This window comes from Chaetodon auriga, chromosome 8 (genome assembly GCF_051107435.1).
Source record: "Chaetodon auriga isolate fChaAug3 chromosome 8, fChaAug3.hap1, whole genome shotgun sequence".
NCBI classification, from domain to species: domain Eukaryota; kingdom Metazoa; phylum Chordata; class Actinopteri; order Chaetodontiformes; family Chaetodontidae; genus Chaetodon; species Chaetodon auriga.
Window position 1 is genome coordinate 4,977,235 of NC_135081.1, and position 25,266 is coordinate 5,002,500.

The 25,266-nt window shown below is 41.6% G+C and overlaps 2 protein-coding genes across 3 annotated transcripts in view; both read left to right on the forward strand.

Annotated features, from left to right (window-relative positions):
* Positions 1–376: 376 nt before the first annotated feature.
* Positions 377–5,216, forward strand: LOC143324953 (uncharacterized). The gene is made up of 5 exons (XM_076737774.1): positions 377–1,391; positions 1,626–1,667; positions 2,066–2,173; positions 3,574–3,681; positions 4,838–5,216. Exons 1-5 carry the CDS (start codon positions 491–493, stop codon positions 5,053–5,055), a joined length of 1,377 nt encoding a protein of 458 aa, XP_076593889.1. The 5' UTR covers positions 377–490; the 3' UTR covers positions 5,056–5,216.
* Positions 5,217–13,065: 7,849 nt separating this feature from the next.
* The window catches only part of tgfbr2b (transforming growth factor beta receptor 2b), a 36,288-nt gene continuing 24,087 nt past the window's right edge, over positions 13,066–25,266 (forward strand). Inside the window, exons 1-3 of one of the 2 annotated variants that reach the window (XM_076736781.1) lie at positions 13,066–13,304; positions 23,348–23,492; positions 23,588–23,781. In XM_076736781.1, coding sequence (XP_076592896.1) covers positions 13,220–13,304; positions 23,348–23,492; positions 23,588–23,781 — 424 coding nt within the window. In that variant the 5' untranslated portion in view covers positions 13,066–13,219. The remainder of the gene's footprint in view (positions 13,305–23,347; positions 23,493–23,587; positions 23,782–25,266) is intronic. The other variant, XM_076736782.1, reaches the window with a different exon arrangement.

Here is a 25,266-nt window from a genome sequence, read left to right on the forward strand (position 1 = left end):
CTGCTACGGACTGTTTACAAAAAGAGTCATGTGGCGACATTTTCAGGTTTGCAAATTCAAGCCTCAGGACAAGACATCTAAACCAGGTAAAACAAGGATCCAGGCACTGTGTGCTTTTGCTGAACCAGCTCCTCCTGGATTTAGTGATGCATACTGGAAGTTCTTGAATGATATGAATCAAGACAAGATTGCAATAGCTGTAAAGAAAGACCGCTACCTTCTGGAGTACGGCTACAGACTATTCAAGAAGAACGAAAGGGTAATCAGCCAACACCAGTACATTCGACAGAAGCTGAGGGAACTTGGCAGGCTGATGCTGGCAGCAAAAAAAGTCGCACCAGTGGACACTATAAAAGAACTTATAAAACCTGAAAAGTATTCTCATGTTGTCACTGCTGCAAGATGCTTAGCAGGATTCAGTGATGAAACAGGCAAATATAAATGTCCATCACTGGCTCGCAAAGTTGGACACAGCTTGCTTGCTTTGGCCATGTTCAAGAAGTCTGAAGGATTGAAGAATAGAGATAAAGAAACAGTCCAAGATGCTGAGGAATTTGCACAGCTGTACCAAGAAAGCTGGAAATTTGACATTGCAAGCCAAGCACTGATTCAGCTCGACCAGTCTAAGTGGAATTCCCCTCAACTCTTGCCATTCACGCAGGATGTCCAAAGTCTTAATTCCCAGCTGTCTGAAAAACAACAGCAACACTTAGATGCCCTGAAAGAAGAGGCTTCCCCCTCAAACTGGAAAGACCTGGCTAAAGTGACCCTGGCACAAGTTATCCTCTTCAACCGCCGCAGAGAAGGAGAGGTATCCAAAATGCCCTTGTCTGTGTACTTGTCAAGAGACCTATCAGAAACGCATGAAGACGTTAACTTGGCCCTGACAGAACTTGAGCAGAAGCTTTGCAGACATTTTGTCCGGATAACCATTGTTGGAAAGAGAGGAAGGAAAGTTCCTGTTCTCCTCACTCCACTCATGAAGGAATCTCTTGATACTCTGGTTGAGAAGCGAGAAGAATGTGGGGTACTGACTGAAAATGGATTCTTGTTTGCATTGCCTCATTCTGTCCATCACCTCAGGGGTTCTGACTGCATAAGACAGTTAGTGCATGAATGCAGTGGTATCAAAAATCCCAAAGCTCTGACCTCAACAAAACTCAGGAAACACATCGCAACGCTGTCTACTGTTCTAAATCTGAAGAACACAGAACTTGACCAGCTGGCAGATTTCCTTGGGCATAACATAGATGTACACAGAAAACACTACCGCCTTCCAGAGGGGACCCTCCAGCTAGCTAAAATAAGCAAAGTCCTCCTGGCATTGGAGCAGGGAAAGCTAGGAAAATACAAAGGAAAGAGTCTGGATGAAATTCACATTGATCCAAACGGTACTTAGTCATATATATTTTTATATATTTACATATATTTTAATGGAAAGAGTTTTGAACAGGGTAAGCTTGTGTTGGTTGGAATTTGACCATAACAGCACAATTTAAGTTTAACTATTTAGTCAGTCTAGCTGTTTATGTTCCCCTTGTTGTACTCTTGATTGTCAGAGGTAGGTCACCACACATTCAGCTGTCCAGCACATTCATACAGTATTTTGTCAATTCACATTTCAGAGACTGTTGAAATTGAAGCTTGTTCACAAGAGGACATCGAAGGTATGTTTGAAGCATTTTTGACACTGGTTATGAATTATCAGTCATTGGATTGGAATATTTGGGTCTAAATCTTCTTTGGCTATACAATGACAGCAGGTTCCCCTACGTAATGTCAATTATTGGGATTGCACATTTGGGAATAGGGAAAAGTGATGATATCACACAACATTTAGAGCTTTCAAATATTTGGTGACTTTATAGACTCACAAATTTTGAAAAATTGTATCTGCTATGATTTATTCTCTGTCAAATTAGAACAGTATGCACAACTTTCTCTGTCACCTTAGATAGATTCACATTATGTACAAAATTATCAGAAAGAAAAGGATCAAATGCAGTCAGCTTCCTGAATGCTAGTACTGTCTTGTTTATTTATTTAAACTATTTAATTTTTTCAGATGCAAGTATGGCAGAAGGTCAGGGGTCAGACAACGAGACCATCACCACATCATCACAAGAAAGCCCCTTTGCCAAAAACCAGAGGAGGAAGTTTGCTAAAAAGAGAGGTAAGCTTCTTAAATTTATTTCTGAGAAACATGAGTAACTTGATTCATACAGTTTACAGACAAAACAAAATCAACAAACACAGTCCAATTATGACTAGGGTCATCTATGGAATATGTTGTGTGTGTAAAATTCTTAAAGGATATCTGAAATAACTCTTCATTCATACATTTTGAATAAAATGCATGTTTCTACAACAGCCCTCTTGGCAATAATGTTGCAAAAGTAGGTGCAAAGGTTATTGTGTTGTTAGCAGACGGGCTTAAGGGTGGAGGGAAGAAACCCTTTTAGTCTGAGTGACAAGTAACTACTGTATATAGATGCACAGAGGACATGGGAGGCCTAGTGGGTGTTAGGCATGTGTTTCCTACTGCAATTTTTGAGGTCTTCCTGTAAGTCTCTTGTGAAGGCTGCAGAGACGTTTCTGTCCCTGCCTGATTATCTTGTTCATAGTCCTCACAATCTGGTTCAAGGGTTTCAGTTTAGCACTTGTTGCTCCAAACCACACTGGGTTGTTAAAGGGTTGGTAAAGGTTCCACAAAGCATCCATGAAAAGATCAGAATACTTTTGACTGGCCCAGAAACTCTAGAAGAACAGCTTATTGCCTCTCTTCAAAATAAGCCTGTCATTGATTGGGTTGCCAAGATATCTACTCTTAAAAATGCTCAGTTGATTGCTTTTTACCTCAAGTGTCAGTTATAGTTGAGCTCCAAAAAGGCATCTGCTTATATTCTCTTGAGCACCCCGTCAATATCTTTTGGGTGAAATCTCAATCTGAACAGGCACATCGTACACAAGGTTGGTACTCAGTTCCTCCTACTCCAGTTCAAAGCTGTGCGTAGGTTGGACTTGGAAGCCATTACTTGCACATCTTAAAAAATTAGAATAGATTGCTCAAGATTCAAGATTGCTTTTTTATTGTCATTGAGCATGGCCATGTCAATGAAATTTGCATTGCAACCCCCGTGTGAAAAAGAAAAGATAATAAAATAAGATAAAATAAATAAGATGAACTCACATCTATCACATCTAGATAAAATAAAATATTATATTATATTGTGAAAAGGTTCAATATTGGAATGCCATGGTGGCACAACCTAATCAGATAATGAACTCCAAACACCTGCAAATGTTTCCTCTGCAAAAACTAGAGGTGAGCTAAGAAGAATCGGGCAGGTTAATGGACAAATTCTGCCCATTTATCTGTTAAAGACGCAGGCACCATGGACAAATTATATAAAATCTTTATTTCCTATTATTACAATTTTAAAGTTGTTGCAATGACAAAATGAGGTATGCATGACAAACAAAAATGCAGCCAGCTTACCAAGAGCTACTTCATATTCATATTTTACTCTATAGCTGTCTTGTTTTTCTGTTTAAACTTTTTTCTCTGACCAGATGCTAGTATACCAGAAGCTCAGGAATCAGAAGACGAGGCCAGCACCGCATCCCTACAAGAGAGGACCTCCACAGAAAGCCAGAGTGGGAGGTTTTCAAAAAAGAGACGTACGTTAAGAACACTACAGGTTATTTGACTGTGTGACATTTAATATGCAACTTCAATGCCTAGTGTAGTAAGTTAGATAGATGGAGAATAGTGAAAAAGCTAACTCCTACCAGAACAAGTTGGCCCATAACTATCTGTTGCAATCAGAGGTGCAGGTGCTGAATCCACTAAATTTTACTTCAATAAGAAGTATAGACATAGACGAGTCACGTCAATAGTTTGAGAGTTTATTATAGGTCTCCTTTTTTAAAAATATTAAATTTTAATTGTGTTTTAGCTTTTTTTTTATTCCATTGATGTTTTGGTCTTCCCATAAAAAAATATTCTTAACTGATCTTTCCCTATAAAGTTACAGCCATTTTTAATCATAACTCCAGGCATTTTTTCTCTGAAAAGTAGGTGTTTTACAGTATTTCATTTGCTGATCACAAAGATTAGTCTAAAAGTGTTATCAATAAAAAAAGATTAACATGCATTACAAATGGCACTTGGGCAACCATGAGTCTCATTTAGAGACATTTATTATTATTCATTTATAATGAACAAATACACTGTAGATGTGTACAATAAACATATAGGTAACTACACAGAAAAAGGATAGAAAAATATACTCAGGTCTAACATATATAAATAGAGGAGCCGTCCACCACCGTTGTTCCTTTCGTCATTAAAGATGATATCAAGTGGATGATCCATGTTAATAAAGGGGATGTTGATAAAGGGGACATCAGAAGTTCGAAAAAAAGAATTTGTTCTGTTGTAACCCATGTAGGAGTAAAACAAAAACTGAAGCCTTTTTGGTCTGCATATGGATGAACAATACTCTGCATTTTGAACATTTATTAACACATAGTGGGGTGGATAATATTCCAAATCTGGGCTTGATTAAGCCATTGATATGCAATCTAAAAGCCCTCCATCACCCGGCCTTAAATAGATTTTAGTTATGTGGCACCTAGGGGGTTGTGCATAAAAGAGGTATTTAGTTAATTGTTGGTAAAACTGTATTTTTCCTGACTGTGGGACAGTCCTCTATGGTCTCAACCAAGTCAGTACTTCATTGGATGACCAGTGGAATCAATCTGATTTTTTCAGTTGTAGTTACAAGTTGAAGTTCTTACAACTCTGTGACTTGTCCTTTTTATGCCCATTTAGATAAACAAACTGTTGTTAAAAGAACCTGGACAACAGAAGAATGTGCTGCAGTAGAGCGCCATTTGAAGAAATTCATTCTGATGAACCAAGTCCCAGCAAAGGAGGACTGTCAGCGCTGTATCACTGCAGAACCTCAAGCCCTGAAGAGTCGAGACTGGAGGGCAGTGAAGTACTTTGTTAAAAATCGAATTACTTCTCTGCGAAGAAAATTAGAGTAAAAGTGTTTCACTTTACGGTAAGGTAAAAGGTAGGCTTGTAGAAGGAGGTGCTATTATATTTGAGATAGCCCTACTTATTATGCTATTATGTTATTATGTTGTGTTCTTATCAACACAAGGAGCCGTTGGACTGCTTTCCTGTTATCAAAGCTCACTGTAATAATCAGCAATTGATTCATGTTTACCAGTTGATTGTTTTTTGATTATCACTGCGCTGTCTACCGAATATGAGAAGAGGAGATGCAGGATGTAAACCTCTGATGCAGCCTTGCAGTTTTTTTGTTAATAAAAAACTATAGAAATAACTGATATCTCCATCTAATTTTTGGTTCCTGCTAAGGTAGAAAGACTTGACATATCTGTGTGTGTGTGGAAGTGGATCCCACAAGTAACAAATGCTAGAAATGTGTCCCATAAGTGACCAAAAAAACTAGCATAGAAAAAAAACTTTTGAATATGGCTAATCTAAAGTGACTGAAAATTTTGTTATTTTTTTTTAAGCTTGCCTGATTTTTTACAGAGGTCTGGGACCATTGGAAGGGGTGGGCCCCACAATTTGGTAAAAAACGTGGGGCCCCAAAAAGGGACAAATACGAGTAGGTGTGTGTGTGTGTGTGTGTGTGTGTGTGTGTGCATGTGTGTGCATGTGTGTGATAACATTATGAGGTTTGGTTTCTGTGTAAATTCTTTCAGTCATGTCCACAGCTGTTCTCAACATTCCACACTGGAGTCTGCTGGACTTCCAGGAGCTGGTACACACACACACACACACACACACACACACACACACACACACACACACACACACACACACACACACTACTGCATTGCACCACTATGCACAAAGGTCAACTGTGTGCTTTGGCAGCCTAAGTTAAAGTAATACCACTAATACTATGGTTTATCATAAGTGTTTTGCTTTATTATCCAACAGTAAAACACAGACTGTCTATACCAGTGACTGTCATCTGGTGGCCCACAAGCCATATCAGGCCCACCAAAGCTTCCCATCCAGCCTGCAATTATTAATGAATTTAGAAAATACAGAGGCCCGGTCCCTCCTATGAGTGACTGTAGAATATCTTGCCAACCCCTGGCAATGAGCCAAAACGTCTGTAATTCATAGTTCACCTGTTTTACCACATTGGATTCTTTGTACTCTCATTCAATTCAACATTCATTTTGTAAGAAAGTGAAAGTATTAAACAATAATAGGCTAATTAGACCTAAATAAATGTATTCTGTTTTTCTTAATTTTTAATTAATTGACTAATTCTTTTTTTTTTTTTTTTTTAATTTGAAAGTCCCGCCCCCACACTGTCTGCTTTCAGGCCCTTGGACAAATGTAGTTGAGGACCCCTGGTCTGTACTTCTTGAGGGACTAGTGCTACAGCTGTGTATTTGCATTAGCTGCTAACATGGTTTGAAAGCAGAGGTCACAAAGTCACTGCTTGTTGAGCAAGTTGTCATGGTGACCAGTGATTACAACCTATAGGAATGCAAGTGTGTTGATAGAGAGAAGGAGAAAGAAAGGGGGCAGATCTGACTCACCTCAGAGTTGTTTCTGCGATGTGTGACAAACATGTGTGTGTGTGTCTTGCTTTATGCCTGTGCAGTTGCCAGTGGGTGTAAGTGTGTGGGTTGCTGAATGAGTAGGGCGAACAGGGACTTTACAGATCTGTCATTTGCCACACACTTCAGACCACACATTCGCCAGATCAATACCAAAAAACACTTCATGCTGGCTTTCACCTGCCTCCTCCTCTCTGCACAGCGCTATCAGTCAAACATTTACTTTCATCTCCTCAACTCCCCTCAGCAACTCAGAAAAGTGTTTGCTTAGAAAGTGATGCCACACTCCTTCGTTTGTTTCAGCATTGTGGTCAGATCCAAAACTCTGACACAGACAGTAGTGAATGTTTCCTAAATGCCCTACAACACAGCATGCGGCCTGACATCAAAGAATATGAAAGATAGTAACAGATAACCATTCAGTCATGATAAATGTTCAAATTATAATTAGGCACTAATCTGTCAGATCAACTAGAACCTACTTAGAGCATGCACTAACCACTCCAAGTTTTCATTTCCCCAGCCCTCACTGGGAAATCCCTTTGTTCAGCGACTTCACTTCAGTCAGCAGTTGAGAGAACAGCACGCTGTCATGATGTAACCCATAAAGCACTCTGAACACATAAACACAAGAGCAGACAATAGCTGGAGTGAAGTCCAAGGACTCAAAAACTGTGGCTAGCACTGTTTCAGTCCAGACAAGTGTTGACGTTTGGAATAGAATAAAGAGTGTGCTGATAACTGTTCTGAAAGCTTTTGGCAAGCTCACCCACAGATGTTGCATAATAACCCAATGAGGGAGAGCATCCATAACTTTACCTTGCCCTTAAAAGAGATGGCTCCATGTTGAAACCTCCCTTGGTTGTTAATTGGGCAACAAACTATCTGGATGACCTCAGTATAAATTCAATTGGTTGCTGGTCCTCATTGAAAACCCTCAATATCTACTGGATGGATTGGCACAATCATGGCTCGCAGATAATCCTAATGACTTTGGTGATTCCCTGACTTTTCCTCTGACCAGGACCAACAGAATGTATAACATGTGAATCTGTACTTGTACAGGTCCTGGGTCTGGTCCTTGGTCCTCTGGTTCAGGTCTACCCATGAAGACCTTTAACTGAGGTAAAGAGGAGAGAAATAGCTAAATGTAGTTCACAGACCCCAGTGTTGTTAGATTTTATGTGTTGTTAATATACAACTTAAACTTAGAACTATAAAATTACTGCTTGCCATGGGCCAACAATGTTAAAATAATCTACTCCAATCAAGGCAGTTTGATTCATAATGGTTCAGAAATTTTTATCAGTGGGGTCATCAGTTTCTGTTCCGCTCTGCTTAAAACTTGTGCTTTGCTTTCCATTTTTCAGAGACTTTGGTCAAACCATGCAAACCATCTCAATGAAACAAAATGTCAGCAATCCATCAAATGCAGGTTTTCTGAGGTTTTATTTGCAAACTCAAACAGCAAAGGAGCCTCAACCATGTTTCCAAGTGTCAACTGTCAGCAGGCAATTCAAGCTCATTCTGGGGAGAGAAGCAGGAACGGAAACAAGGGAAGAACAATAGTTTCTGTGGCCTCTTGGTCAGCCAAACCACCCTGGATGTCCCAAATTCGCTGTTTTTGGTTTGTCATCAGTCTTATCAAAATGAAAGTATGTGCCCTACTCATTCATTACATGGTCTTGGTTGCACAAACCATCATTAGACGGAGAGGGCAGAGGACTGGCCTGCTGGTCCACTCATTCAGTACATGACTCCAGCTGCTGTCTGTCATTCAGCTCATGGTGAGTGACAATAGTTGACTCCTCAAGAGTGACAACATAAAAAAGAATAGGCACACTAAAATTATAATCCAAACACAAACATCCATCACAGCTTGGAGACCGACCTCTTGGTCTAATTTGATGTGCAGTACTTAACAAATAAACAGACAAATAATAAGTGTTACAATAATTTGGGATCATATTGTGTTTTGGTGTTCGAGGCACTTTAAAATTGAATTCTCTTTGGTCTCTGTGATCATACATATTGAAATTATGATGTTAAGAGGAATCAGAGATGGGGATGTGGTTAGTGCAATGCTTGAAACTTCAGACTAGTTTTTCATTTTCATAACTGTCAAAATATTCAACAAACAGCTCATCTTTGGATAATCGTCTCAAACACTGACAGCAGGCTCAGTCAGTGGACACTGGCATACTGACTGCTACGGAAGCTGTTTTGTGCATTGAAAGGTTTCACTGTGGTTGGTTGCCTTCATCTGTCATGTGACAGTGCAGGGTTATGAGTGATATTTTGGGTACACCCAGTCTGGATTTTACCTCACATCAAGTGCTTTAGATAATCTGGCTAACCTGGTTGATTCTGTAAAACCTGTCTGATCTGCTGAGTAACTGCATATAAAGGGAATTGGAAGTAGGCGCAGTTGTCTATAAATCCTTGTCCTTTCAAAATGTCTTAATCTACACTGAAGACAACAGATATTGTTTTATTACCATCCAATATACCTCATCCTGAATAAAAAGAACTAGTGTTGCAGCACTAAAATGAACTACTGGGGAGTGCATGGATGATTTTGTCCCTGAGCCAGTTCCCCAAAACATGGTGTATCTGTTTTCATGTCTCCAGGGGCAAAAGAAACAAAACAGACACCACATGAATCAAAATAAAATATTCTTTTAATAGCCTGCTCAGCCAACATGATATGAAAAAGTCTATCCCTTCCATGTCCAAGTTTCCATTATTGTGACACTCGCCTGGAAGAGAGCGCTTCACACAATGGACCAGAGAAGTGCAGGATGTTAACCATCACACGAGCAAGGACATGATAAACATGAGCAACTAGATCAGATGGAAAATATAGAAAGTTTCATAAGATTTATTGGAGTCAGCTGGCAGGTGTTTACCACCATGCACAGAGCACATGGAGCTTGTTAGAGATGGACAAGTGCTGGTGTTGACACACACATGCACACACACACAAACACACACACACACACACACACACACACACACTGACACATCCTATACATATCTGTCATATCATTGTAGCTCCAGGGAATCAATTTAGCACTAAACGCTCTTAATTCAGAACTTGGATGCACCCAGTAACACCAATGATCTCAATGTCCCAGTTCTGACTCCAGCTGATCCACAGTTGGAGGCTTCGGGGAAATAAATTGTTCCCTGGTTTCAGATTCTCTGACTGACAGCAGAGTTATGACATAATGTTGCAGCAACCCTGCCTACTCCCCTTCACGAGCAATCATAATCAATCATATTAGTCAGCGGTCAGTGAGATTTACAAGGCACAGTATTGTATCATTTACCAATTCATGCATATAAGGAGATCCAGTGTGGGTGTCAGCGATAGCATGATTTATTGTTGGATTTCCTGCTGCTATGCGTTCACATTTGTGTATTTTCATCCTTGTGGTTTAGATGTCAGTTGTAGGTCCTACATACTGCAATCTATTTTGTTTTTAGGCCTTAGTTTACCTGCTGTACATACAAAGTAGGTACCAATTAAAGCATTGCACCGACAGAGACAGAAGCTTTGCAAGATACTGTTTGGGTTCACATGTAGCCTGGTTTTATTTCCTGCTTTTATTTTGGAGGACAGAGCGGATTTGAATGAGGCACAGTTTTGGTCTTCATTTGGTCTAAGCCCCCCATGAGCACAGAGCATCTCAATGTCAGCACAAGCAGTCAGACAGGTTTGAAACAGTCGTCTAAATCACTTTCTTTCTAAGCAAATGAAAAGATAAGGCTGGTGTTATGTTCTAATCATTGTGTGTGAGACACATCTTATTCTTCTGCGGATGGAGTTGCATTGTTGTCCAAAAATTATTACAAACACATCAATGTGCCACACTGTTGTACTGGGTGATATGTTCCATCATTACCATGAACACACACACTTTATTTGGGTTCAGTCCTGCTGCAAATACTCTATTGTCTATTAATCCATAGATGAAAATAGTTCTCGACAAAAATACATTTCTTCATGGGAAACAGTGTATTTGTGAGTCATTAGGAACCAACTGCAAATTCATAAATAGTGAAGAGTTAGTAATAGTACTTACTGAATATCTCTGACTCTCATAGGAGAATTACAGTACATGCCAATAATTTACTTGAGAACACTGTTGGATGCTATCTTAGTACCAAAAAAAGACTTTGTGTAAGCCTCAGAATTTCCCTTCTGCTTTCTACTTATTAAAAACGGATTTATTTTTTAGTTGTAAGCCAAACTTATTTGTAGTCCCAGGCTATATGACATATCCTACTACGGCTGCCATGTGGGACCCAAAAACAAACAAATCTCCAACCCACTGGGCCTTGACCTGAGGCTGAAGGAGCTGGACTCCAGAGGGCTGGTGAGGAGAGGGGTCAACAGGGGCTGTGAGACTCTCGAGAGTGTGTGGCTCAGTTCCAGTGTTGGTAGAGAGCAGCATGTCCAGACCTGCTGCCTCAGATGAGCAACAGACAGGCCCAGTTTTATCATCTGTCACTGGGCTCAGTGTCTGTGCTGCCATCAGACTACAGCTGGGATCACTGCCGCTCATCAGTCAGTAAGTCCACCAGTCACATACACATGCATCTGAACGCACACACAGAGGTATCAGTGTGTGTGTGTGTGTGTGTGTGTGTGTGTGTGTGTCACGTGGACATTATCTTTTTTTTTTTTTTTTTTTCCCAAATTGAAAAGATTGAATTTAATATTACACAGGCAATTAGACACAAGCAATGATGTGGGAAACCTTCTGTTTCTACTGTTTCTAGATTTGTAGCTTTGAGTTAAATCAGTAAAAAATTCATTTGATTAAGTTTATCTCAAAGCTTTCATAAAATGGGAACTATAATTAATAACAATATAGCTACAGAAAGAACTTTCATTGAACATTTGAAATAAGAACAGAGGAACACCTGCACAGTGAAATACAATGAAACTAAATAAGCCTGCAGTAAAAGTCTCCTTCATCAAACACACAGTGTTTGATTTTTGTTGAGCTTGTGTCATAGAGCTGTTCATTCAAATTGCATTGAACTGATTCCTCCTCTGCCTCCCTCCTCCTCCCCCTACTTCCTCCTCCTCCTCCTCCCCAGGTGTTACTTTCTGCTTGCTTATTGTTTTTGAAAAGACAGCCGGGTATTTTTTTTAAAAAAAAAAAGAAAAAAAACAAATATATTGTTCATTTAAGTTTTCTCTCTTTTTGGGGGCTATTTTGAAGCGTTTGTGTTATTTTGTGCGACCATGTATTACCAAGAAATACATATTGTCAACAGGGCCAGATGTTAGAAATGCTGAGATCATGAGTCAAAATCTCCCTGAAACAACCCTCCCACCACATCATCCCCTAGACTTTATGTTTCTTTACATACTTTAAATTCAAACTTTTCAATTTTTATGTTGTGACAAGACTGAGGTTAAGGTCTGCTTAGGTTTAGCGTGTGTGCTAACATGTTTTGGCATAAATGTCCAGTTTAGTCACCATAAATGCAACTTGAGCAGTGGTGTAATGCTTGGCAGTCATCTCACTTAGCTGTCAACGCTATCACCCCCCCCCCCCCCCAAGCCCCCCCAATCACATTGGTCCACATTGAAAAATCTCAAACAACTAGCGACATTGCATAAAATAGATTGCCAAAAAACATACTGTGTTCATGCTCCTCGGGGGATGAATCCCTCTGACATTGGTGGTCCTGTGACATCTAGTGCCACCACCAGGTCAAAAACAATCATTTTGTTTACGAAAAAATACCTGCAAAACGAACTCCCAGGCCTCGTCTTCAGATTTAAGAGAAAGAAATCCTGAATTCTTCCAGGTTTTTTTTATGTGCTGGCATAAAGGTATTCAGTGCTGATTATGAACACACACAGGCGTGCTGGAGTCAGCCTTCTATACGTCCACAACGTCCCTCCCCTTCTGTGTTGCTGAAACAAGCTCTACGTTGGACATGAGCTCAGTGCTTGTGAAAATTGAAAACTCTGTAGTACAGAGTTGTCATAGGTCACAGTTATCAATAATATCTTCACCATATATCAAATCTACTAAGTATATACGGGCATTTTAGGAATGTTTGTGTGTTTTGAAACTAGTCATGAATTCAGTGTGTGTGTTCAGCGTTTTCTCCAGCAGCCTGACACTCTGTTAACTGTAAGTCTACACTTACTGAACATCTATAGAAGCTCTGTGATACTTCAGAAAGCTGAAGTTTATGTAAATGTATACAGAGCTGTTTACTGTTCCCATTTGGATAGGTAATTATACACACACTCACAGACAGAGGGAGAGAGAGAGAGAGAGAGAGAGAGAGAGAGAGAGAGAGAGAGAGAGAGAGAGTCCTCCCTCCCTCCTCCGGTTTCCTGTCAGAGCAGTGTGTGTGTGTCTGTGTGTCTGTGTGTCTGTGTGTGTGTACAGTGGGTGAGTGTGTATGTGTGTGGATGGTTCAGCAGTGACTCTCCAGCTGCTGAGCGGAGGGGAGCGCACAGCACAGCAGACACACCAAACTTCTTCCTCCACTGGCCTCTCGTTTACTTGACCTTTAATGTGAATGAGAATCTTTGGACGGAGGACTCAGAAACATGGAGGCTCAGCGCTGCTCTTCAACTTTACGCGGAGTTTTATCTGTCTTCTTGTTGACGGTGCTGCTGGAGCCCGGGACTGCCGGTGAGTTTCGCCTATCCAAACTTTACCAACACTCTGCCTGTACTCTTCTACGAGCTCACTTCACTGCTCGCTAAAGCCAGTATCTGTATTTAATTCAAACCTGGACTCCTCCGCGGTGGAGAGCCTGGGAAGCGTTCCTTCCAGCCCGTTACGCACGGCGCTCCGGAGCGCCGAGCACAGCGAGGCGCAACAGGTGACTCATCCAGCGGCAGACACACCGCGCAGCTCTGCTTGTTACTGCTGGTTCTCCACAGGAGCTCACTGCGCTGCCTTGTTCGGGAGAGTACATTAGAAAGATATTCTCCACGACCAGATAAACATTTGTTTTAAAACTCCAGCTGCAGGTCTGTTCATAAGATCCAGAGAACTCCAATATAACATTACTGCCAAGTTATCTGGTAGAGCTGATAATCTGCAGACTGATAGTTTTCAGTGTATCAAGGCTTAAGTTAACAGAAAATATTAAAAAGTTACCTCATAAAAAATAATGTCATATTTTGATATCAAGCGTAAAATAAATGGCTTGTGAAGATGCTTGTCTTTCTGGATGCTTACACTTGGCTTCACACAGCCTGCTTCTGCTGTGTCTTTTGCTGAACTCATTACAGACGTGATAAAAGCCCGTCAACAGAAAGTTTTCCACTGTTACTTCCCGTTAAGTGAAGACACTCAGTTCTCTTGTCTGGAGGAGTGCTCAACCTGAGTAACCTGCTCTATTTTGTGGCTCTGAAGGGCGTTCTCTAAAGTCATCAGGGTTATCTCAGATTAGGCTCAAGACTTCAGATTTGAAACAGAGAGTCTCTGTTGTTAACTAGACAATTAGGTTGAGGTCTAACTAAATGTGAGTTGCACTATGGGAATTGTAGCATCAGATGTGTCAGATGTATCAGATATGTCACAAAAAGTTTTAACCTCCGCTGGTTGGAAGAAAGCTCCTCATTTAGCTACGTGATGTGAAATATTCAAACCCAAGGCTGCACCGCTCCATCAAATGGAAATATTTCACATAGCTTGTGCATCATTTTATGCAAATTTCACAAACTTGGTCCCTGACAGATTTGGTATCTCTTGCATTTCTACAGGTTTGAACAGTGTTTGACTGCACAGTATGAGTTTGTATTGAAAGTGAAATAGTGGAAAGGTGTTTTGGAGGTCATGTGTTTAAGTTTGTGCGGTGGCAATCTGACTTTCCCTCCTCTACACTATATTCCACTGTGTTAACACTGACAATTTAACAGTCTTGGCCACTTTCCATCTGTCATACCGTAACACCTCCCATGTGAGTAAACCACAGAAACTTTCCCTCACTTGCTGACAGGTGGGTAGATTGAACACAGCACTCAGATGAAAATGAAAATTCTGCCTAAATTTCTGTGAACATGCAGATCGTGTGTTCCGTTCTTCTTCCCTTCTCCCCTCTTCTTCTTCTTCTTCTTCTCCCCCTCTCTCTGCTGTTTGTTCCTGCCCTCCTCCCACACTGGGGCCTATTTTGAACCTGGAAATCCCACATACCAGAGGGACTGTGTGGTCCTGATGCACTGTATGTGTCACAAATAGACATGCACACCAACACACACATGCACAAGAAGACATACAAACTTCCACCCACATGCCCCCATGCTCCCCACTCATACACATTACTACACACACACTCCCTGTTATTCTGACTTCTCCAGAGCACCTCGGACCGGAGGAAGCTCCTCACTACTCTCCCAGCACCGGAGCAGCTTGACATTGTGGTTATCCAAACACCCTGGCCGGACTCTGTTGTTTTTATCTTTTCTTTCTTTGTTTTCTTTCAATTGGTGTGGATAACCATCCGCTCAGTGGGCTGTTGCAGGAAGGTTCCTTCTTCCTTCCTTTCCAGGGAATTGTCACAGTGTCTGGGCAGAGGCCACTGTGTGCTTGCACATTTCTCAATCCCTGTGCTTAACCAAGATAGTGCCAAACATGAGCTGTTTTGAAAGTGCCAATCAAAAATCGAGGTTGAAAGCAAAACAGGAGGTCTGGAAGGGGAAATGGATGAATGTATTCTCCTGTTCAGTCCCTCAAGCCCTGATTCCTGCTGTGTTTACACTGACTTTACTGGGCTTCAGTGAGCAGAAGAGGAGTGGGGAGGAGAGAGGGTCGCCCACTTTAACCTTGTTTAAAGTGTCCTCCTTTGATTTTTACCATATTAGTCAACTTCCCCTCAAGCTCTCCCCTCACAACTCGCTTTGCTGACTTGCTGAGGGATGGAGGCAGAAGTGGCAGCGGAAGAGAGGAAACCTGAGAGAGTTAAGGGAGCAAGATGAAGACGGGAGGAACGAGAGGATTACAGCCAAGCTGGAGTGAGGTGGATTAAGAGGGAGTTGTAGAGGTGGGAGGATAACTTTCAGGAGCAGAGGGGGAGAGCTGAGCCGCCTGCTGTGGCAGTTATGTAGCCCTGCGCAGCCTCTTGCCAGTTGTCTCTCCTCATTTCAGTGACAGGACTCGGCCGAAAAGAAGAAGGATTCCACAGAGATATTTTCAATTAGTATCTGCCGTGCTGCATCGCTCCACAAAACTGTCATGTATTTTAGGGGTTTTATAGGCTTAGATTTGGAGAAACCTTAGTTACACACAGGGATCTGTGCTCATTAAACAATTATACTACACTACGACGTGTGGGCGTCTGGAGGAACACTTTCACTTTGAAACTCCACCCACTGTTTAAGTCATGAAATGACACACCATACTTCTCCATCATGGTGTTTAATAGTACACACAGCTGACACAGTTGTGGGTATCTTTGTTAATTAGGTTGGGTCAGCCGCCTGTTCACTCTCAGTCGCAATTTTTTTTTTTTTTTGTATTGCTGCTTACCTTTCAATATTTATACGTGAAATTACATTTTACAACATGACTAAACAGACTGTTTTTTGCACTCTGAAACAACCTCACAACTGCCTACTTTAAACCAATGAGAAGAGCACAGGCATAAAACACAAAACCAGAAATCTCTCATGAAAAATCCAGAACTGCTTTAACCTTGGCATGTGTTCATGTGGGATCCCACCGTTCACAGTAAGAAGCTGATGGAGAAAACTGGTTTTCAGCACCTTTAAGTGACACTGCCTGCCTGTTGTGCAGATTTTTCCCTTTTTCCATTTACATTTGAGCAGTTTGGAGCAGTCTTTCCTGTATATGAATGATAAACTGCAGTCAAGTTTCCTGCCTGTCCTCCCGTCCACTGTGAGCTCACATCCTCAGTGGTTTGGAAAAAGAGGGAAAGAGAAGAGGAGAGAAGAGGGGAGGAAACAGAGGGAAGTATTTCAGCTGATGGGACGAGGTGTTTCACTGCTGGTGTGCATAGTTCTGCTTTACACAAGCTCCAGAGAGTTTGCGTTGGAATTCTCATTTGTGTTTTGGTACATAGATTTATTGTTGTTTAGAAGATGTTAGAGGACATCGGATGTGGTGGAATGATAGATATTTGAAATGGTAGATTTGGATGGGCTGTTAGAGGCAAACACCTAGGCTGGGAGCAGTGTCTTCTTTGTACTTTCTGCAAAATAAACGAGTTAGATATGACAGTGTAAGTCTTCATTACTAAACTTTAGAGGGGCTGGTAGGTAGAATGTGTTACCTTTGCACAGAGTCAGGCTAGCTGTTTCTCCCTGCTTCCAGTCATTATGCAAAGCTGAGATAACTGTCCCCTGGTTTCACATTGACCATACACATGCTATCAATCTTCTCATCTAACCCTTGCCAAGACAGCAATGTCTTGTCTATAAAAATGTCTTGAGTATTTCTTTACATGGCATAAGTATGGATTTTTACGTCAGTTTCATGTCCTGTCATGTGATAGAATTAATCCAAAAAAAAGGCGTTTTTTTATCATGTTGCTCACTTTATTATTACTTACTGGAGCTGCTGGAGTCGCATCTTCATCTCCATCATGTGGGCACTTATCGTCACTTTCTCTGGTGCTAACAAAGTGAATCATAGGCATTTATCAAGGTTATTCATTGGTCTGACTGCCAGCCAGAAACAGGTCACAGTAGCATGATTTCCCTGCTGCAGTAACAGGAGCACAAAGAGATCTCACGTTTCAATTACAGCCCCTTCAGGAGCCATCAAGAACACTGTAATGACAGTCCACACTTTCCTCCTCCACTTTCCTGTGACACACTGAGGTCACTTGTGTTTTCATACTATAATTCCTACACGTGAACCAGCAGCAGGAAAAGTGCAACGGTAATAAAAGAGAGTCAAAGTGCTTTAGCAGCTGGAACAATGATCCACATACCACCAAAGACCTTCATGCACAGTTACCCTTTAACTTTGTGCACCGCCACAATCTGCTGGAACTTCAAAGTAAAGGGTGTGAAGCTGCAGCCTCTAACTATCTAAGATCAACAGCACTGTTCATTTATCATAAATACAGAGTAGTAAGTAAATTGGGACATTTAGGGTGGTGTTTTTCTTTTGCTTGGGTTTACCCTTTGGATCTTTTGACGCAGAATTCACATCCCTTTTGCTCAGACTCATAACACAGTCAAGTCCTAACACTAGACATTTACTGGAATCAGCAGACCGTGTTGGGATGATAGCTGTTTGTCATAAACTTCCACAAATCTGCTTTTCTTCACTATCAAAAGAAATCCAGCTCAACATCCATGGTGAGAGTGAGAACTGCTTTTTGCTAATGCAGCATGCCTTAAATGGTGCAGATTCAAAAAATTGTAATCAGAATATGCTAACCTACATCAGGCTGAAAAACTGGGCTGAGGTTTGGCCCACAGCAAATGTTACATTACCCAAGGTATGATGGGAACACTGATGGCAAACTCTCAAACCATATTTATCAGTGACATCAACAAAAACAAAAACTCCAGTTCCAGCCCAAACACATGGACAAAAGACTGACATTTTCTCACTCTTAGAGATAACGCAACATTTATTAAATGTTGAACTATCCCTTTAATAGACATGTGTTAAAACTCATTACATGAAGGGTAGGAAAGAGTGAAACCAAGCAAACATAGCCTGGGTTCAGGAGTTAAACAGAGTTCATCTTCTAAAAGCGAAAACTGGCCAACAATCAAAAGCAGATGTTTAATGAGCTCTTAATGTGTAATGAGCATTGCACAACAGTACAATAAAGATTAATCAGCACCATGAAAGACTTACCGAGCTCGCTGGAGTGTAACCCTACCCGTTACTCATTCAGATTCACTGAGTCTCTGCGGCACTGCGCTGCACTAAATCAGCACGTTTTATTTGTCTCTTAGGTTGTGAGTGGGTGTTGGTGCTATGCTATTTCACGCTCTCTGTCCAGCCCCAAACTACAGTCTTTGTGATGGAATTTGTCTTCAAAGTATATTAACTGTGCTTCCTCTTAAATGAATAATCCAGCCTATGCAGACTACGATCAGGTGTCACACCCACCCATATAAACATATACCGTTAAAGGAGAATCGTTAGAGTTTGACATATGAAGGAGGGTGATGAGAATTCATGTGAGTCAAACTTGAAGTCCTCCTCTGCTCTGGTTTCACAGTTCATCTCTGCAGAAGTGCCGCCATGTCAGTTGATTTAGCGATAGCACAGACTGCACTGCATGCAGATGTTTTGTCTATGTCTTGGATTTCGGACATGTGAGAGCTGTTGTTGTTGTTGTTAGCAAGAAAGGAGCTCCTTTCATCATGGTGAGGTGGCTCTCTGTCATATCAGACATCCACTCTCTTTACTCAATATGTAGAGCAGACCAAAGGTGTGTGAGTGTTTATCTCTGAAACAGATATTTATCAGAATTCTTTGACACGCATAGTAACAACTAAAGGGGTCATCTAAGTGAAATTTGCTCAAGTACAACTGATCTGAGTTAGTTGAGTCTATGGGAACCAGTAATGGAGTATAGCATTAGTTCAGGCTGAGAACTGATTGGCATCGCCTGCCTCATTATGCCTCACAATCACTGGCTCAGTCACTAGCTCTGTGGCTATCAGCTGGTGTACAGCATAGCCATTATTTAGTAACTTGACACTTCTCATTATTATCCTGCTGATGAGTTCATGCCAATGCTCCCTCCACCATCCCATAACTAGTACTTAAGGTTCACATATGTTTGTTGAGCGGGGATTGGTTGATGCTTCCTTCCCCTCCCTCAAAGAGAAAAGTTTTTCATCAAATCAAACACTGTAACCATTCGCCATGAGTGAATTCCCCGAACACACAGTGTTTCTGACTCAAATGTTAATATGTAATCATTCATTGACTCCTGCACATGCTGTACAGGTTCCTTAATTACTAATCCTACACCACAATGTGGAATGTGTCTATTACTGACATATTTCACTTTAAACCCCCCTCCAGTCATAAAACATGTGTGAGTTTCAAGCAAACGAGCAAGTGCTCAGTAGAGCATTGTATCCCTCATTTGAGGCTGAAGTAAGAAAAGCCAGTTCAAAATCACTTTGTGATTTGTAAAAATGCTGATGGCTGAAAGTCCAGCCCCACAACAAGCTGCAGGCATCATTTCCTCAAAGGCCAAGACCATTACTGAACACCATCAGCCTCACAGACTGACTGTGCAAGTAATACAAGATATGGAGGGAACTGCTACATTGACATTGTTTAGAGAGCAGAGCACTTGATAAAAAGTTGAAAAGCTAACATTTGAAAAGTGTTAATGATATGATGGATAAAGGTGACATAATCACAATGATTATGACAATACAACGGCTACAGCTGCAGCAGCGTGCAGGTCAAGTTTAACAGGGCTTTAATAAATTGCTGCTTTGGAGACTCTTGTAGCGAGTCCTATAGTAGATAGATATTTATTTTAGAAAATGAACAGTTAAGCCCAGGAACACATTTATTTTTTTCAGAAACACCAAAGAAAGAAACTATGAATTACTTCACTGAGGATGAGGACTTGAAGCAGAACCCCTCACTGCTGTTCATTTAGCTGATGCACATGGTTCAGAGCTGGAAGGAATTCAGTGTGCTGCTCAGTGAAGCTGAACCAGGGCAGATGCTTAAACTCAGACCTCCCAGCTGAAGGAGGGTTTCTCCAACTGTAGAACCACCCTGCTGTACCACAACACCTGCAAGCTGTACACAGAGCCTCTATTCCACCCTGTAAGCCAGCTTTATTTGAAGTCCATATGGAGGAGAAACCCTCGGTTCACTTACATATTCAGAAATGTATTTTTAAAAAGGCACAGTTAAGCTCTGTAACGTTCAGGCTAACACAGGCTAATGTGGCTCTTTACACAGCCTCTCCTAGGCCAGCAGTCAAGGGGCTTGGAGTAAGAGAGGCAGGTCTGAACAGGTCACAGAGCAGAGGGAGATCAGAGAGGCGCAGATGGCTCAAGTCACGCTAAAGAGAATGACAGGGATAAGATTGTGCTGATTACTCTGCCAGTCCAGGCAGCACACGACCTACTGCACCGCATGTAATACCCTCCAGCCAGCCAGGGTGATGATATCAAACAATGTAACCGTATCTCAGGGCTGATTATTTCCTTAATATGAGGCTCAGGACCATGTATCCTGATTTCAGCTCTAACCTGTTAGTCATGAAAAGAACATCCAGTAAATGAGAAACATGGTCATGTGGAGTCATTGCCTCTTCTAGGTCTGTGCCAGTGTTTATAAATAGCCTAGTTAGTCATGTTGGTCATGTTTCTTGGAGACCTTGTGAATCATTTGTTAGATGGATTTGACATTACATTTCAAGTTTCCCAATTCATCTCTGACTTCCAGAGAATCTGCAGCATTCACAACAGATCAGAAAACACTCCACATCCTGTCTTGATGCATGCGTGAATTAATAAAAGATGGAACTTGATTCATTGCTTCTTTCAGGAAATTCCTTTTGCGTAGCCTTTTTGAAGGCATTTTAAAAGATTCCTTGAGGTTTGGGGTTATGTACAGTATCTTAAGTGGTGTGATCTAAGAAATTGCTGCAGCACAGGCTGCCTATTGATTCAGCTGTGGTTGTCTGTGTTGATCGTTTAGTGTGGCCGTAGCCTATTTTTCTATGGCTCAGTGGTTTCCTTTAGGATTCAGACTGTGCATTGGAGGTGGCTGATCTGTGAATATGCAGTGCAGCCCAAGTGTTGTACAGTATGTAACTTGGATATGAGAGCTGGGGGCCTGAGACTTAGTCAGACTATAGTCACAATTATGAAGATTAGAGATGGACAGTGAGTATTTGAATTACATTCTTCAGGTGGTCGGAGACACAACTCCAAATGAATGCTAAGGTTGCTCCGTATCCACAGAATATGTTAATAGGCAACTGTTTGCTAACTCTACAAGGTGGTAGTATGTCAATGTTGTGCTTACAGCTTGTTGCACGGCCCCCAAGTGACCAAATGAAGCAATTTTAAAAGGTTTCCAAAATAACTTGGAAATACTATACTTGCACCAGTCTGTCTGGTGCAAGTATAGTATAGTATAGTAAGTAAAAGTGTAAAAAATGTTAGGAGCTGCAGTGATCCACGCAGTATGAGTGTTGGACACAAACAACATAATGAAACTAACATCAAGTTTTATGTCAGCATAATATGCATTGAAATTAAGCAGAATGACTCTGCTTATGTGATACTGAGGAACAAATCTGTGCAAGCTTGACACAGACTGACCCTGAGGTCACAACCCCCTGGCAGAGACTGAGCTCCAAATCATTTGATGAACATGAACACACTGTCATGGCTGGTGCATGTAGGCAACAGGAGTAGGACCCAAACACAGACAAAAGATGGATGAGTATAATGATTTATTTACAAAATGGGGTCTAAAGGACAGACAACCTTCTCTGATGTTGACCCTGAGCAAACAAAGGTAAGGTAAGGCAGACAGGCAGACAGGTGACAAACAGGTATAAAGGTTCTGGGGGAAAAAACAGGAACAGATAAGATACAGCTGCACATGGCTGTAACTCTAAAACTCTAACGGACTGGCAGAGGAGCAATGGATCTGGGCCAGTGTCTATGAGTGACTGGTAAAGGAATGAGGCACAGGTGGGGAAGCCCAGGTGAGCGCAATGAGGTGATTGCAGGGCATATGGGAGGATCTGCAGTGAAAGGAGCAAAGTCAGAGGGCATCTGGTGGTAAAGCATAATACCCAAGGGGCCTGGGAATGTGGAGATGTGGCTGAAGAGAGGCACAATGAGCAGGAATGTACACCACTGAGGTGGACATTGTGACACACACAGACAAAAAAAATCTTCTCAAACCACACCAGATACTAATGCTGAGGAGGTGGAGGGAGTTCAATTGCAAAGTTGCAGGTAGGGCAGGAAAATTGAGATGGAGGAGACAGTAGTTGACAAGTCTGAAGTCTGGTCGGACAGTATATGAAACATGTGGCTACCTCCATGCTTTCATTTCAACATAATGGTCCTTTAATGGGGTCAAAATTGTAAAGGCTGCTTCAAAGTGGCTGTTAAAGAACAACCTTCAGTATATTATTGTAAGCAGAGTGTGAGACTTGACAGTGGCATCATAAGAGTGATCACCAAAAACATGATGCTTATGTAGCATCCAGAAAGGGAAGGATTCATCCTCTGGGGAACATGAATGTGCTTAGCATGTTTTACGGAAATGTTTTCATTGGATTTTGGTATTTTCTGTGCAGAGGTGGAAATTTTAGTCTGAAGTTGGTTCTACAGAAAGGTCAAGGGGGCTGCCAAAAATATTAGGCTTCATGTTCTGAGTGCAATGAATATCCACAGCAAATTTCATGTGAATCTGATCACAGACCGGCACCACCATTCTTATCTGCATTCTTCTGTACTACAGCACAGGAAAACTCACAAAAAACATGGAGATTGCACTGAGCCCATCCCTCAGTTCAGTCAATAAATATGCCTCCATCACTACATATTTTACAATTTTTATTATTTCATATTACATCATTTTAAACCAACAAACATTGTCTGATTCAAGCCAGAGCAAGAATCAGAGAACTGGCATTAGAGTTGGTGTGTTTTCAGTGTGATAACAGTACATTCAACAGTCTGAAACATGCAGCCAACCTGATGGATGCTTTTGTGTGTGTTTGACAGGTATGCCCCCTTTTTACCCGTTGAGACAGCTTTGTATGTTCTGTGATCTGGAGATTTCCTCCTGTAGCGGTACAGGGACGTGTATGTCCAACTGCAGCATCACATCCATCTGTTCGGACTCCAGCGAGGTCTGTGTCGCTATCTGGTACGTACCTGCGAGCAGAACTGCCTTCATCACTAACTTGATGGCTTTAAATGTTGACATTTTTGATACATTCTGTGTGTCTGTCTGTCTCTTAGGAGGAAGAATGAGACGGGCTTCTCCATCGAAACTCTCTGTCACGACCCCTCCATTCCGCTGTATGGCATTATGCTGGATGACTACAACAGCTCTGACTGTGTGATGAAGGAGAAGAACACAACGAGTGGAATGGCTCACTTCTGTTCCTGCACTGATGAGGAAGAGTGCAACAACGAACTGATCTTCTCACCCAGTGAGTACATGAAACTTACACCCTCCAATGAGGTTCATTCTGCATAAATTGATTTCAGCCATGCATCAAATGACATGTGCAGAGTGAGAGGTGTCAGTTCTAGTGATGAACCCACAGAGAAGTGTCTCTGCAGCTCTATGGAGCGTTGTAGCATCTTTCAGCTCCTAGTTTCAGTTTTACAGCTCGCAGTTTTATTGCTTTGGCTCACTCTCTCCACTCTCATTAACTTTCTGGCAGCTTTTATCTGTCGAAAAAGCTCTGATAAATCTGCCTATCCAGCAGTTAGCAACGAGCTGGTGAACATAGTGAAGCTTTTAGCTGATAAATAGGCAAATATTTGCATTGGGAGATGACAAAAACAGTGCTAAAAAGACATGAGCATTGGACATCATTGTACATCATCAGGCAGCTAACTCGCTAAACTGTTGAATATGATTGCCTGTTTACAGCTGTTCTGAACATTTGATGTGACTGTGCATAGAAAGACACATATATCATGTCAGCCACACCCACTTTCAGCTCACCAAAGCTTGGCAAACAAAGAACACATCTTTTGACATTGTTCACACATCCATTGGAGCATATCTAGTCAACCAGCTATAAAATCAGCAGGTTGTGTGTTCAGACAGCTGTGTGGTTTCTGATAAACTGCACAGCTCTAACATTTGTTCAGCAGAGCGACACATACGTTTCCACCCTTTCCTCATACAGTATGTCAGCTGTGAATAAGTAAACAAGTGCTCGTCTCTGTCATTCTTTGCCTCTTCACCATGTTTAGCTGGTTGTCTATTCCAGCCACTTTGCTTCATTTATCAGTCAATCAACCCTCTGCTGTCGTCTTCTCACCCCCTCCCCCTCCTACTTCTCTTACTTTCCCTCCAACCACAGACAAAGTAACTCTAACTGTGTTTTGGCATGTAAAGCTGTTCACATACATTTCAGAAGTTGTGGGTGGTTTTTAGGTCCCATTACAGTTGCTGCCATCTTATAGAGAGTGCATCGTCATCACAAACAGGAAGTGGAAATGTGGTGTTTGCATCACATGTAAACAACGTTTGGGGAATCCTCAGTGTGGTTACAGACACACAGCTGTGTGCGTTCTGAACTGTGTTTGGCTGCTACCTCGTACTGTGCTGAGAAGAAAAATTGGGTGTCTTTCTCAGCCCGTGTGTGCGTGCGTGTGTGTGTGTGTGTGTGTGTGTGTGTGTGTGTGCGCACACATGCGGACGTGTGTTGTGTAGGCCAGCCACGCTGGAGAGCTCAGACATATGGTTTCCTGTCTGTGTTTAACTCAAATCAGACACATCTCCAGCACATGGTGAACAGGCCTCATGGACACAGAACACCTCTGTGGTGAATGACAGTAAGGTAGACTGAGTCTGCTGCTGTGGGGCAGCCAATTCATCTCCTCCTATGTAGATGTATATATTGCAAGCAGGCTGTCCTTCAACTGGAGAAGCACTTAAATGTATTTCTTCAGTCCTG